At 38.3% G+C, this 13,637-nt stretch overlaps 1 protein-coding gene across 4 annotated transcripts in view; it reads left to right on the top strand.

Moving 5' to 3' along the window:
* Window positions 1-13,637, top strand: part of ptprma (protein tyrosine phosphatase receptor type Ma) — a 337,914-nt gene that overhangs the window by 211,805 nt on the left and 112,472 nt on the right. For all 4 annotated transcript variants that reach the window (XM_055228666.1, XM_055228668.1, XM_055228667.1 and 1 more), the window contains exons 13-15: window positions 1,218-1,254; window positions 4,738-4,812; window positions 9,470-9,605. In XM_055228666.1, coding sequence (XP_055084641.1) covers window positions 1,218-1,254; window positions 4,738-4,812; window positions 9,470-9,605 — 248 coding nt within the window. The remainder of the gene's footprint in view (window positions 1-1,217; window positions 1,255-4,737; window positions 4,813-9,469; window positions 9,606-13,637) is intronic.

Raw genomic sequence — 13,637 nt, 5'->3', positions numbered from 1 at the left:
GCAAAGAAGCAGTCCATTAAAAGTACACTTGTTTATTGTTTTGTACTGGGTATGTTTCTGTTTCTTGGTACTGCATTTCAATTAGAATTTTTATTACTGTAACAACACACTAAATGTTTGAGTATGAACCAAAAGTCATCTCAATTCTGATATCACGACGATAACAAAAAGCACTCTCTCTTTGGACAATAGAATGACATTTTCAACATTAATTTGTAGTACTTTCTTTGATATTACCATGTGGTCTTATATCTGTGTAACCCCTCAGGTAGGTTCCATAGTGGACCACATAGACTAGTACAGAGGTCCCTCGTTTTATGTTCTAAAAATAACCCACAATAGGCGAAATCTGTGAAGTAGTCTGCTTTATTTTTTGCAATATATGTTTTGCGGATGTCAAACCCCTCACCACACACTTTATACACTTTTCTCAGACAGGCATTAACATTTTGTCACATGTCTCTCTTGTTTAAACACTCTCAAAGTTCAAACCTTCGTAGATTATATCGGCGTTCCTTGATGATCGCTTTAAATGTGGTGTTCACGTGCCTCTGCTCCAGCAGTATCCACAGAGGCGCCTCTCCATGCAGAGAAACACTTAAGTTCAAAGCGTTTCTGAAAGTTGTCGGTGCAGAAGGTTTCATCGATATTGTGGGTTTTGTCTTGCAAACATACAGCACTTTAGAGTCACACTGCGATTGAACATTTATGCAATTTTGGCTGAACACATTCTGTGCTGTACAGGAGACACGGAGGAGATTGATTGATAATGGTCAGTAGTCCCTTAGCCAAACAGGACGCAGAACACAATGCACGTTCATACGCTGTAAAAAACAAAACAAAAAACAAACAAACATGCAAAACAGCACTACAAAAGCTGCTAAACAGTGAGACGGCCAAAGGTGAACCGTGATATAGTCAGGGATAACTGTATACGCCACTAGTCTATGTGGTCTTATGAGATCAGTTTAAAGCTATTCAGGAAAGATCCATCTCTATCCCATGCATGTGACTTTTTAGTATCAGTACCTGCTCAAACAAGTGTCTAATTTTGATCCTAGTTTTAGTATCAATTAGTATCTGATTTTCCATACTTTTGACAACCCTAGTGTATACCATATCAACTAACAGAATGTTCTTATTAGTTATAATGCCAGTTTTGACTACATTTCTCAGTTTTTCCTCTCTTTCTGTTTTCCTTCTGCCTGTCGTTCCAGGAGACCAAAATCGACTGCGTGCGAGTGGCCACCAAAGGTAGGTGAACGCTCTCAGGTTGCAGATGTTGTTTGTGGTGCCGACTGTAAATGAATGTGGTTTCATGGGACTCGCTTGATTAACATCGAAATGGTTCTGTTGGGACTGTTTTAAATGGGTCTTTGGTGATAAATTAATGCCAGATTAGACTTGGAACCATCTCAGCACAGCAGCAGAATGCATATACACCACCGTGGAGATGTCTTATCATAAGAACATTTGTGCTGCTTTATATTCTGTACAAAGCGGTATTGGGATCCCTGGTGACTTCACATGCCTGTACATACTGTATACAAGGACAAAAACAGTCACATTAATATTGAGCAATAAAAGCAATTGTATGAATCAGTACTAATCAGAAAACTGGTTTCTTGATTCCTTTTAAAAAACTGAACAAGAAATGTAAAAATAAATAAATAAATAAATAAATGAATACAAAAATTAACTTAATAATAATAATAATATGATCAATAAAATAAAGTGTGAATTGGAAAGATTCATAGTTAAATGATTATCAGGTTAGTAGATTATAATAGACATAAAACATTTGAATGAGAGGCAATCTAGACCCATTAGACTGGTTTGAATAACTATATAGTAAAACATATTAAACATTAATTGGTTTTAGTTGATGATCTGACCAAAAAAATTGGTAAATGACTTTGATACATTTTAAAACGTGCTACAACCTGTACATCTACTGTCGTGTAACATTTTCCATAGTAGTTTCTGTCCAAAACACTGTATAAAATGCATTTAGGTTAATTGGTGCATTCACAACCACCACATGAAAACTGGGACTAAACCAGGGGTGTCCAGCACATTTTCACCGAGGGCCACATCAGCAAAATGGCTGCCCTCAAAGGGCCAGATGTAAAATAGTAATAATACTATAATACTTTTTTAACTTGTTAATTCACTGTTTGTGTATGTATTACTTATTCAAGTTTCAAATATTACATATTCATTTGCATAGATGTAAAAATATGTCTGTGTAACAACATATCTCTTGATAAAATGACATGTTAAGACCATCATACCTTTCAAATTACCATGTCGAGGGCCGCATAAAATGATGTGGAGGGCCACATTTGGCCTCTGGGCCTTGAATTTGACACATGTGGACTAAACTATCCCAGAACTAAACCTGGACTAGATCAGGACCAAACCAGGACAAGTGTGGATTCACTCTGCAATTAAGTAACTGTTCTGACATACTAAGAAACATGTACATGTAAAATAATATATTTAACTGACTCTGTAAGAAAATCCCCCAACTGTGCAACATAATGCCTGAAATGTTCTGCAGTATGGCATTAAACTATGTCCATGGAGACAAGCCAGTCACCCGGCCAGGCCAAATCACAGGTCAGATCTGTGGAGAGGCGAGCCTGGCCACAGGAAGAATGCACGTTTTTCTAATGATTGTTAGCAGAAGAAAAAAAACAACTGTAACTGAATAAATGCAAGATAATATTTTAATGCCATACTGTCAACATCTCTGCGGACAAGCAAGTGCCAGCCCCTCCACAAGAACAGTTCCACAGTGCTCTTTTAAAATAAACATGACCAAACCCTGCCTTGATAGATTACTCTCTGGATGTATTGTTCGTGACCTGGGTTGTTTACCTCAGTGTGCACTTATCAGGCCTGCTCCTCGCATTAAGGTGATGAGGTCTAAGCACCATTGATCGAAGGAGTATTGATAAGACCAGGGGGAGCTGTAGTCACACTCCGGGCTGGGCTCTGGGAAGGCCCTGTCACACTACCTGACATCTGCTATCTCTGCTTATGTACTGCTGTTAGGGCTCACTATAGATTTGTACCATAGACATGGATGTGTGTCTGCAAGGCTCGATACAGGCTGTAGACAGATAGCCCTTAGTAATACAAGTGTAAGGATTCATTTGTTACGTATACTGGCACAGCACAGTATACGAAACGGAAAAGTATGTAATGAAATTCAATCTGATGGGCAGTTGTGATTATACTGTTAGAGAGGGACTAAACACCTAAATTCCACCAACGGCAACATTTCGAACAGAGCTGCTAAATGGGGCAGTACCTGGAGGACAAAAGAGTGAGGGGGAGGAGGGACGAGGTGTAGAGGTATAAGGAATAGTGTGATTGGTCTGAAATCCATTATCACAGACCTGAACAATACGATGAACAATCGTATTAGGCCGTAAGCAGACATTTGTGCCAAACTTAAGCTGTTCTGAGCTGTTGTTCATCTGTTATCCATATAGTTAGTGTAGATAAACCAATCAGCTCTTGTGTTTGGCAAAAATTGAACGCGTAACATTTTGGCTGAGGTGGATGTGCACGGCTCATACACAACACAGCAACACCGCAGGCTTTCTGATTGGCTATTGGGTGCATCGGGAAGCTGTGCAGGACATGCCATGCCAATGTAATCAAGGCAGTGTTTCATGAATTACCTGAAATTAGCAGTGGCCACTGATAGTAGCACACACTTATGTTCAGGCATTTTTGACCACAAAGCTGCACATTTACCTAGTTTGCACTTAAGTTGACAAAAATGACTAAGAAGTAGATAATGCTATTAAAACACCATATACACAGTTCAGTAGCGAAAGAAAGGGGATTTAGTGTTTCATTACTTTGAACCATTATAGTAATCTGCATTTGTTCACACTCCTGGTTTGGTCCTGGTTTGAGATATTAAGATATTAATTACATCAGTGACACACATTTGTGCATACATTTTATATGGTCAGTAAAAATCAGATTACCAGCATAATCATATAATCCGGTAATTAGAAGTGATTTTTGGTGTTTTCATTACAAAAGAAATAATGAATCAATGGATCTTTAGTGTCATTGTTATGTTTGAAACACAACGTACAACACATTTTCAAAGTAACTATTTAAATCTTTAACATTTTCTTTCATTTCTATCTTTGCAAGACATGTCCTGCCGATTGACTACAAAGGGGGCGTGGCAAAAGCTCTCAAAGTTATATTACGTATCGCTATGTATCTGACCCAAACTGCACTCACAAGACTACACCTACACCTAGGAAATGGTATATTTATATGTAAAAACGCAGAATAATTCACTCCCAAATCTTTAGCCAACTCACTCCATACCTTCTCCTTTTCTGCTGCTGTCCCATATAAATCCTTATGACCTAAATAAAAGAATTGGTCAGCTAACCAACCAATTTATCAACTCAAAAAAAACAAAAAAAACAATAACTTTTTCTCTCCTATATGCTACATAGAACAACAAAAAGACTCAAAAGCCAAGCCAACCAAACTGAGTCAATGTAATGTGTCTAGAGTCTGCAGTCCCCCTATTGGACAACTTTATATTACATGTTGCTAACTTCGTAAACTAAAATCCTCGGCCTAACCTTGCACGTGATTGTTCTGCTGTGTAATTGCATATCTGAGCTGCAGTGTTGCGTTCTCTGTCCTGTCTCTTTGCTGCATGTGGTGTGGATCCTCTGACTGTAGCGGCCATCTTGGTGACCCAACTGACCACGCCCTACCTGAGAATCGCCCCAGCTGCCGGGGACAGCCAACTAACAGGTACCTCTGCTCTGTCCTACACGCTATGGGCTCTCACACGTCACATGTTCTCTGCTACAAATTAGTAATGGTCTAAGTAATGTAGGTTAAGGCAGACAGGTCAACCACCTGGTCGGGTCCCAAAACCAGGCCATAGATCATCCAGTACTATATAAATATAAAAATAATGTTTTTTCTTAACAAGTATTATGGATGTTATGCATTTTGTATTATAGGCTCTGCCCCCTTTCGGCAGTCCTTGAAAGAAATCTCTGTATTATGTTTAGTACAAGTTTAGATGTGAATAGTTTAGGGACTACTGTGTTAATGAAGGGGGTATTATGTAGAATCGATTCTTACCATGTTATAATGTTGTTCCCTCATCAAAAACATGCCTGAAGAGGTTGGTCCTAGGCCTTATTTGAATCCGCCTTTTGCAGTATGATTCTGTCCAAAGCTCAGCCCACAAGCCGACGTCATTCATGCTCCCACATGACAGTTTATAGAAAAGCATGATACAAAACTGTACACAAGAACTTGACAAACCTGATGTGATGTGCAGTAGTTTCATTAGTGAGATGCATGCTGATTGTGTTGTGATAGTGCTCTGAAGGGGGCGTAACTTAGCATGGAGAGCACAGGGAGCGAAGGCTTAAGTTACAAGTTATTACCTTGTTTTCTGTGAGTATAGCATTTTCAAAACTATAAAAGGCAACGTGGTGATCTAAGTATGTTATGTGTTAGCTGTTAACACCACATGGAAGTAAAGTACTCCCTCTTTAAGGTGTACTTTATTATCCCCATTGAGAAATGTGTATTTTCTTTATTCAATTTATCAATGATCTGAAATGACTGGCAGCTGGTAGCAGTTTAATGTTAATTAACAACACTGTTACTGTTTTTAATCTAACAGTAAATTACTGTCATTAATTATTTGTAGCTTACTACTAATTAAAAAGCTTGCTTGTTCTTGAGTCTAAAGGTTATTTGACTCTTTCAGACTGGTTTTAGACATTTTAACTTTAAGCAACAATTACACCTTTGAAAATACACAGTATACATTTATAAGTAAGTTATAGTAATTAATGAATCTTTTTTTAAACCAGACCTACTATGCAAAATCAGCTTTTCACAGCTTTGAACCATGTTACAGTTGTTTCCCTTCTCATTTACCCTCTCCAAGTTGTATTTAGAGTAATGCCTGTTTGAGTAATCTTTAATCGCTCACTTTCACGACATCATTGCTCCGATGAACTCCCATTTTCACCGTCACAGTACACGCCCACAATAAAAATCTGCTGCTCGTTAAACTGATCTGCTGTAGGAGGTGCAGACAGCTGTGCCGGCTCTGTGTTGTGATGACGTTTATGGCAACATCAGCCCACTTTGGGTCCCACAGTTTTCTTACGTGAATATCAGCAGACTTGAACATTCTGACTTAAATTGTCCACCTTATAATCAATGTGGATCATCATGTTATAACTATATAGCAGACACAAGCACAATAGGTCTTCTTTAATAATTAAGACTTGCAGTACGAGGTGAAACTTCAGCTCAAAAGCTTGACCTCATTTTTTACACTGTTTATACATAAGTCATTGAAAACTCCTAAAATGAAGTATAACAGATTTTAACCAGTGCAGATATCCCTATTATTATTACTGCATTATTGTATTTATTCCATTGTCTCATTTCCACACGAGTGCCTGCGTTGGCATCTGTCCCACATGTCCGCTACCATGTGGGCTCGTGCATGTGCTGTTGCTCTGTGCATGGCTCTACCTTCATCTCATGGTTATTATGTACTTGAAAGCTACGTTTGAGCGCCACAGCGGTTTGATGTGCCAATATTTGAGATTTCTGACAAGAGATAATCCACCTCTATGAATATTTCTCATTATTTCGAGCATATTAAAGTGTGCCAGAGTTAGCGATGACAATTGTAAACACTATGTAGATATGGGAGATTGCTAATAATGCAATCTGAATTTGGGTTTTTTGTAATGGAAATCCAAATTCCTGTTAATGGGCACTTCAGCCAATCATTTAAAGGTGCACTTGGTAACTTTTTCTGTATGGGTGTCTGTTAGTATTGTCACAATGCTAAAATTTCAAACTTGATTTCAATACTAAGGGCTCAATATCATTCTAAAGCAGTTTAGGAAAGGTTCGTTTCTGTCCTGTGAATGTGACTCTTTTAGTATCGATACCTGTTCAAACGTGTGCCCTCTCCGCAGATCTGAACTGTAACTTGGAGTAAGGTTTTCACTTTCTTGTTTACATGGAGTCTGATATACATTTAATGCCATATTGTGGAATAAACAAAGCAATAACATCTCCATGGAGACAAGTGGGTGACAGACCCTCCATTAGAACAATGACATAGACCACCTTTAGCCTGAGCATATGATTCTTACATTTGAGTCGTAGATCCTTCTATTGATTCTGCTAACTGTAATATGTCAAACATTTTGGGAGGCACTTTCTGACCACATGTTTTGGCGTTCCTTTCCAACAAAAACACAATAACTGTCCACAATGGATCGATAATTCCCCAGTGCAACCTGTGGTCATTGGACTGGACAATCTGTTGAAAAATTAATGTGATGTGGCAATGATACACAATATAATGGGAAAGTGAAAAACATGATTCCCAATCGTTTTTTGTAATAGCATAGTTTGTGTGCTTTTCAGTACTTCTGTATGTTCCACAGTTTTACATTAAATTGAACTTTTCTTTTAAATTACAAGTATTTCGCACAATAAATTCCTTGAACAACATTCTAGGACAGGCTAGCCTATCCATAGATCTGACCTGCAACTTAAACTGGTGGCATCACCTGCTTGTCTCCATGGAGATAAATGAGTTTAATGCTATACTGGGGAACATACCAGGCAAAGCAATAACATCTCCATGGAGATAAGCTGGTGCGGTAGAATGTCTATCAGAAGTCACATAAACGGTATCACAAGTTACGTGCACCTTTAAAGTACAGCACATTTAAAATTCAACTTTGGCTTAATAAAAGTACCAAAATGGCTACATGATGCATCTGAATCCTACATGTACTCCTACTCTAAATACATACTTCAAGAGGATAGTGCATAGCCCTGCGCCTTTACAACTATAGTTTACACATTACAATATGAATGTCAATTTGACCGCTATTGTTATTATCCTGGTTGCAATTCCACTTGTGTCAGTCCTGTCTGGTCCCTGGTACATTCGTCCAACAGTATATTAAGACAAAATCTTCTCTATCACTCCAACTGTGATTGCCACGTCACTATCCCCGCTACCTGCCAGCAGTTTGCCTTTCAAACTTCTATTTAAATAAGCCTCCAAACTGCTATCTAGAACAATATGTCACTGCTAGCATCCTGGAGAGATATTTCGTTTTTGTTTATTTATTTTCTTAAGAGCGGCGGTGAGGATCGTAGCATGCTAACAGATTTGCCTGTGACATACCCATTTATCATCCGAAATTTACCTGCAGTGACAAGGAATAATAGTGTTGTTTAGGTGGACACTTTGAGAGCTCTCCTTATCACATCCTATTGGAGCGCTGTTAAAACTACCTCCTTTTTTTTTTTTTTTGTTTCTATCTCTCCCCGCTCAAGCTTTCGGTTTATTCCGCCATTTTTATCTTTGCTTGGGTATTATCTTTATACGGACCGCATCCTACTTTCTGATAGGGGCCAGAAGGACATGATTAACCAAGGGAAGGCTTATCTCTTCCCAGTATAGGAGGCTCATCCCAGGACCGCTAATGTCGACAATAATAAAGACGCTATAAGCTTAAAGTGGAGGGTGCATGGGCAGACCAGAGATGCACTTACTGTAGAAAACATGGCTCCAAGATAAGTGAGTACATACAGAGCGCTTATCAATCCTGGACACCGGCTGGACAAGATTTGAACGAATACCTATGTATGGTGACCTATGGACCACGCATAGACTGTGTATATATATATATATATATATGTGTGTGAATGAACATAGCTAACCTCCTAGCCCCCTCGTCCCAAATATGATACCTGTGGTCAGTTTAGGCAATAGCATTCAGTCTATTTTTCCACAAATGACTTCTTTTATAAGGTAAGGCAAGTTTATTTGTATAGAACAGTTTCAGTTTCACTTCCAGAATAAGAAAGCTTTGAGCCACTTTGAACCTGAATTTAAACATTGTCAAAGTAGAGGCCTGTCTCACATCTTTTGGGTTTTAGCTGCATAAAACTGAAAAGCTGATTACCCATGTTTGGCCCTGACTGTGGGCTCCAGCAGGAGGCTGGTCCCTGAAGTCGTCAGAGTGCGAGATGGTTCATGTGACACTAACATGTCAGATGTACTTGTATTTTCCTGAACTAGAAGAAAATGTTAGGTACTGCCCCTTTAAACTTACCATTTTGCCATGTTAAAGCTAGTCTTGCACCTCATTAGATTTTTTTTAAGGGAATGAAATGTCTAGTATTGCAAACATTACCTTGTTTTTTGTGGGGGGTTTTTCTCCCTTCAATTGCCATCTACTGAAACACGACTAACAAGAGTAAACATCGACGGAATCGTTTCTGTTCGGCTGTTGTGCGTCAATAACCTTTCGCACATATGTTTGCCTCTCTGTGTACCTCATTAAAATCCTGACCCGATTTGAACTTTGACCTTTTTGTTCGCTTCCAGGAGCAGCCACTCACAAGCCGGACGCGGTGGAGCCGGAGAAACAGACGGACCACACGGTGAAGATTGCCGGAGTCATCGCGGGCATCCTCCTCTTCGTCATAATCTTTCTCGGAGTGGTTCTTCTCATGAAAAAGAGGTTAGTATGAAAAATTGTGTAGAGTAGTGTAGAATAGTGGAGTAGCCAAGAAGTAAAAGTGGGACTAAACACCCAAACCTCCACCTACAACCACATTTCAAATAGAGCTTCTAAAATGGGCAGTACCTGCAGGACTAAAGAAAGAAGGCTGTAATCAGGACAGTGCTGTGTGATGTCACCAACTACTGGAAATTGCAGATGCCACTGAAGGCAGCACAAACTTAGATTTAGGTGTTTTTGACCAGAAAGCAGCAAATTTACCTAGTTTACACTAAATACTAGAATTTAATGCTATCAAAACACCATATACACATAGTAGCAGCGAGAGCAAGAGAAAAAGTTGATTTCATGTTTAGTTCCACTTACAATAAAATATCTCAAGTAGAAGTCATGATCCTAGAAATGGCTCAAGTAAGAGTAAAAAAAAGTATTTGGGAAAAATAAGAACAAGTAATTGTAAGAGTAACTGTTTAGAAGTAACATGCAATTCATGATTCGTTAGTTTTAGTCACTTTTACTTTACTTTTACTTTACTTTACTTTTAGCCTACAAACATGTCGTACTAATTTATTTGTCTAAATACAAGTTTGAGTCAGCCAGATTTTTTGTGTTGCATAGCTTCATGCGACCTGCTCCTCGGACAATGAGTTTGTTTAGTCTGGTTTGGATTTTTGGGAGTGAAAATCAGAACTTGGATCTAGTTTCCACTTCTCACTTGTATTCATTTATGCTTAGTTTGTATTATCTGATCCAAATATCAATGCTTTTAGCTGATGAAAATATCTACTTTTAGACATGGATCTCATTACGTCATTATGGTTACTTTTATTTTGTTTTAGTCTACAAAAAATATGCCATTCACGCAACTATGACAAAAGTATTTTAGTGTGCAAAATTAACACTGACCTATAACTAACATTGCTACTTTCTTAGTCTAATCTTCATTCGGCCTTGTGTGGAGTTTGCAGGTTCTCCACGTGTCTGGATGGGTTTATTCTGAGCAGTTCGGTTTCCATTGTCAACCCAAAGAAACACAATAGGTCAAATCCTTCAGCTAAGTTAGTCCTGACCAAGACCAGCTTAAGATCATGAAGATTGCGGAATTGTAGGATGGGTCAAATACAAAGGGGACAATGAAGTGTATCTTACCTCATTTATCCTCTGTTGCCGGGTCCAGCTAATATTTAGACTTGGATTTATCTTATTTGAGATCAGTTTGGCTTTGGTTTCATACTTGTATTATTGATGGTTTAGACTAGTTCTATCTTAGCACTCTCTTTTCGCAAATTCAGCTCTGGTTAGTCCTGGTTTCAACCCCAGTTTCTTACCAGATGTGATTCAGGTCGGGTTTATTCCCCATGTAAATGCCGTTAAGATCCATCTCACTACATACAGAAAACACTTTGAGTGCACGTGCTAATAGTTTAGATATTTTGTATGTTTCTCCCTCAAACTGTAGCATTGTCAGCGTCGGGCTAAATAATTAATTTGATTGTGTTGATACGCCCCATTAAGGCTGTTTACAACCGCGAGAGGAGTGCGCCATGAAAAATTAATCCAGCTTGGCGGCTTCCTCAAACAAAATGCACCCCGCTTCAGTGACACCCAAATGGGAATCCGTTTTGTTTTTCAAGCCTGATGATAAAGAGGGGGAAGACGAATAAGAAAGAAATCATGATTAAAGGGTTATAAGACCGGCTTTAGAAGTCTGGGCTGAGCCCTGATCTGGAACTGGGTTAGTCATAGTTTTGTACGGGTTTAGTCCCAGTTTAGACCTGGTTTAGTCCTAATTTAGACCTGGTTTAGTCCTAATTTAGACCTGGTTTAGTCCCAGTTTAGACCTGGTTTAGTCCTAATTTAGACCTGGTTTAGTCATAGTTTTGTACTGGTTTAGTCCTAGTTTAGACCTGGTTTAGTCCCAGTTTAGTTGTGGTTTAGTCCCAGTTTAGACCTAGTTTAGTCATAATTTTGTACTGGTTTAGTCCCAGTTTAAACCTGGTCTAGTCCCAGTTTAGACCTGGTCTAGTCCCAGTTTAGACCTGGTTTAGTTCTAATTTTGTACTGGTTTAGTCCCAGTTTAGACCTGGTTTAGCCATAATTTTGTACTGGTTTAGTCCCAGTTTAGACCTGGTTTAGTTCTAATTTTGTACTGGTTTAGTCCCAGTTTAGACCTGGTTTAGTTCTAATTTTGTACTGGTTTAGTCCCAGTTTAGACCTGGTTTAGTCATAATTTTGTACTGGTTTAGTCCCAGTTTAGTCTTAGTTTAGTCCTGGTTTTGTACTGGTTTAGTTCTAGTTTGGACCTGATTTAGTCGTGATTTTGTATTGTGTTAGTCCTAGTTAGGGTTGTCAAAAGTATAAAAAAAATGCTAAACGTTACTAAATCTGGTATTGAAACTAGATACTCATTTGAGCAGGTATCGATACTGAAAAAGTCACATTGCAGAAATGACTAGTACTAGACTAGTACTATTAATTGAATGTTGAATATCACATTCTATTGTCAAAATGAAGAATGTATTAATATGGTTTTGGAATCTGTATACATTATCAAGTCTATTCCTTAGTATCAAAATAGATTGAAATTTTAGTATTGCGACAAAACTAGTCCTGGTTTAGTCGCGGTTCAGACCTGCAGCTCTTACTATGAATCAACATTACAGTGGTTAGGCCTGTACACCTTGAGTCCTGGTCTAGTGGAGGGATAGTTCTGGGCCGTAGTGTACGTGAAAGTGTATACGCACCCTCATTAATTAATAAATGCTGATTTATTTTCCTATAATGAGCTGTCTCTATGATGACAACACCTTTACTGTCTAACCTTCTCAAAACAAGGTTAATATCCTAAAAAAGGACATGAAGGGTGAGCGCATCATTGGGTCGAATAAGATGTAGCTCTGGTGCTCTTCGAGGATCCAGGGGGTGAGTCATGGTAGAAGAAAACAGAGGGACATCTTAGGCACTCTAAAAGCGAGCGAACATGGTCTTCATTGGGGCAGACGTTTAACAAAATGGGTTAATATTCTATTTGATCTTTAAAAAAAAACAGGTAGTAGGTTAACAGCTATTGAAAACATTTTTTTAGTTTATGTAAGTTGTATAAATGCCATAAACAAAGATATAAAATACAAAAATCAACTTCAATCTGTTTTAAATATTGGTCGACTTTAGTCTTGGTTTAGGTCTGGTTAATCCTAGTTTAGACCTCGCTGAAATCTCATTTTCAACAGATGAGAGAGAAATCCTAATGAAAAGTTTGATAGGAAAGCACTCACAGCCTCAGACTGCTAAGATTTCATATTAGAGCGCTCAGAAAAAAAACTTGGTAAACACTACTGCCCCCTATATGTCCACTCCAGGATATTATTCCACTTAAGATTTCTGCAGAAAACGTTCCCCATTATAGCTGGCAAATATTGGTAGAGTATCCCAAGAATATGACTCAACTAAAGGTAATTGTACTTCTACTTGAGTAATATTATTTTGTAGTAACAAGTAGTGGTCCAAGTTTCATATTTCATTTCATATTGTCGACATAAAGCTTTTGTCACTTGTAGATTTACTCACAGTGGGAAGAGTAGCAATATTTCTATGCAAGTGAGAGTACTGTTACTTCAATAATATTACTCAAGTGGGAGTCAAAAGAATGCTGCTGAAAAGTAGTTTCTTTTAAAAAAGTTACTCAAGTAAATGTAACTAATAAATATAAATGTACTACCAGCCTCTGATATCTCGATTTAAAATGGGAACTAGACTTCAGTAGGGCCTAGATATACTAGTATAAATACGAATAATTAGATTTTATCCATATCCGTAAAAGTACTATTGGCTAAAGGAAACATTATGCAAAGAGCTTGTATTTCACCACATTTTAATGGTTTCCCTTCATTATTAACCCCAAGTTGTATTTTGAGTGATTCATGCATGTTTGTTTCATCTTTATTATCCCGCATTCAGAACGCCATCACTCTAAAAGTTCCTGTTTTCCCTCACCTTCCATATACGCCCACCTCTCTGTGCTTATTTGGCTAT

Source organism: Periophthalmus magnuspinnatus, chromosome 17 (genome assembly GCF_009829125.3).
Source record: "Periophthalmus magnuspinnatus isolate fPerMag1 chromosome 17, fPerMag1.2.pri, whole genome shotgun sequence".
Taxonomy (NCBI): domain Eukaryota; kingdom Metazoa; phylum Chordata; class Actinopteri; order Gobiiformes; family Gobiidae; genus Periophthalmus; species Periophthalmus magnuspinnatus.
The sequence above is the reverse complement of the archived record's forward strand: the minus strand, read 5'-3'. Positions and strand labels throughout refer to the sequence as shown.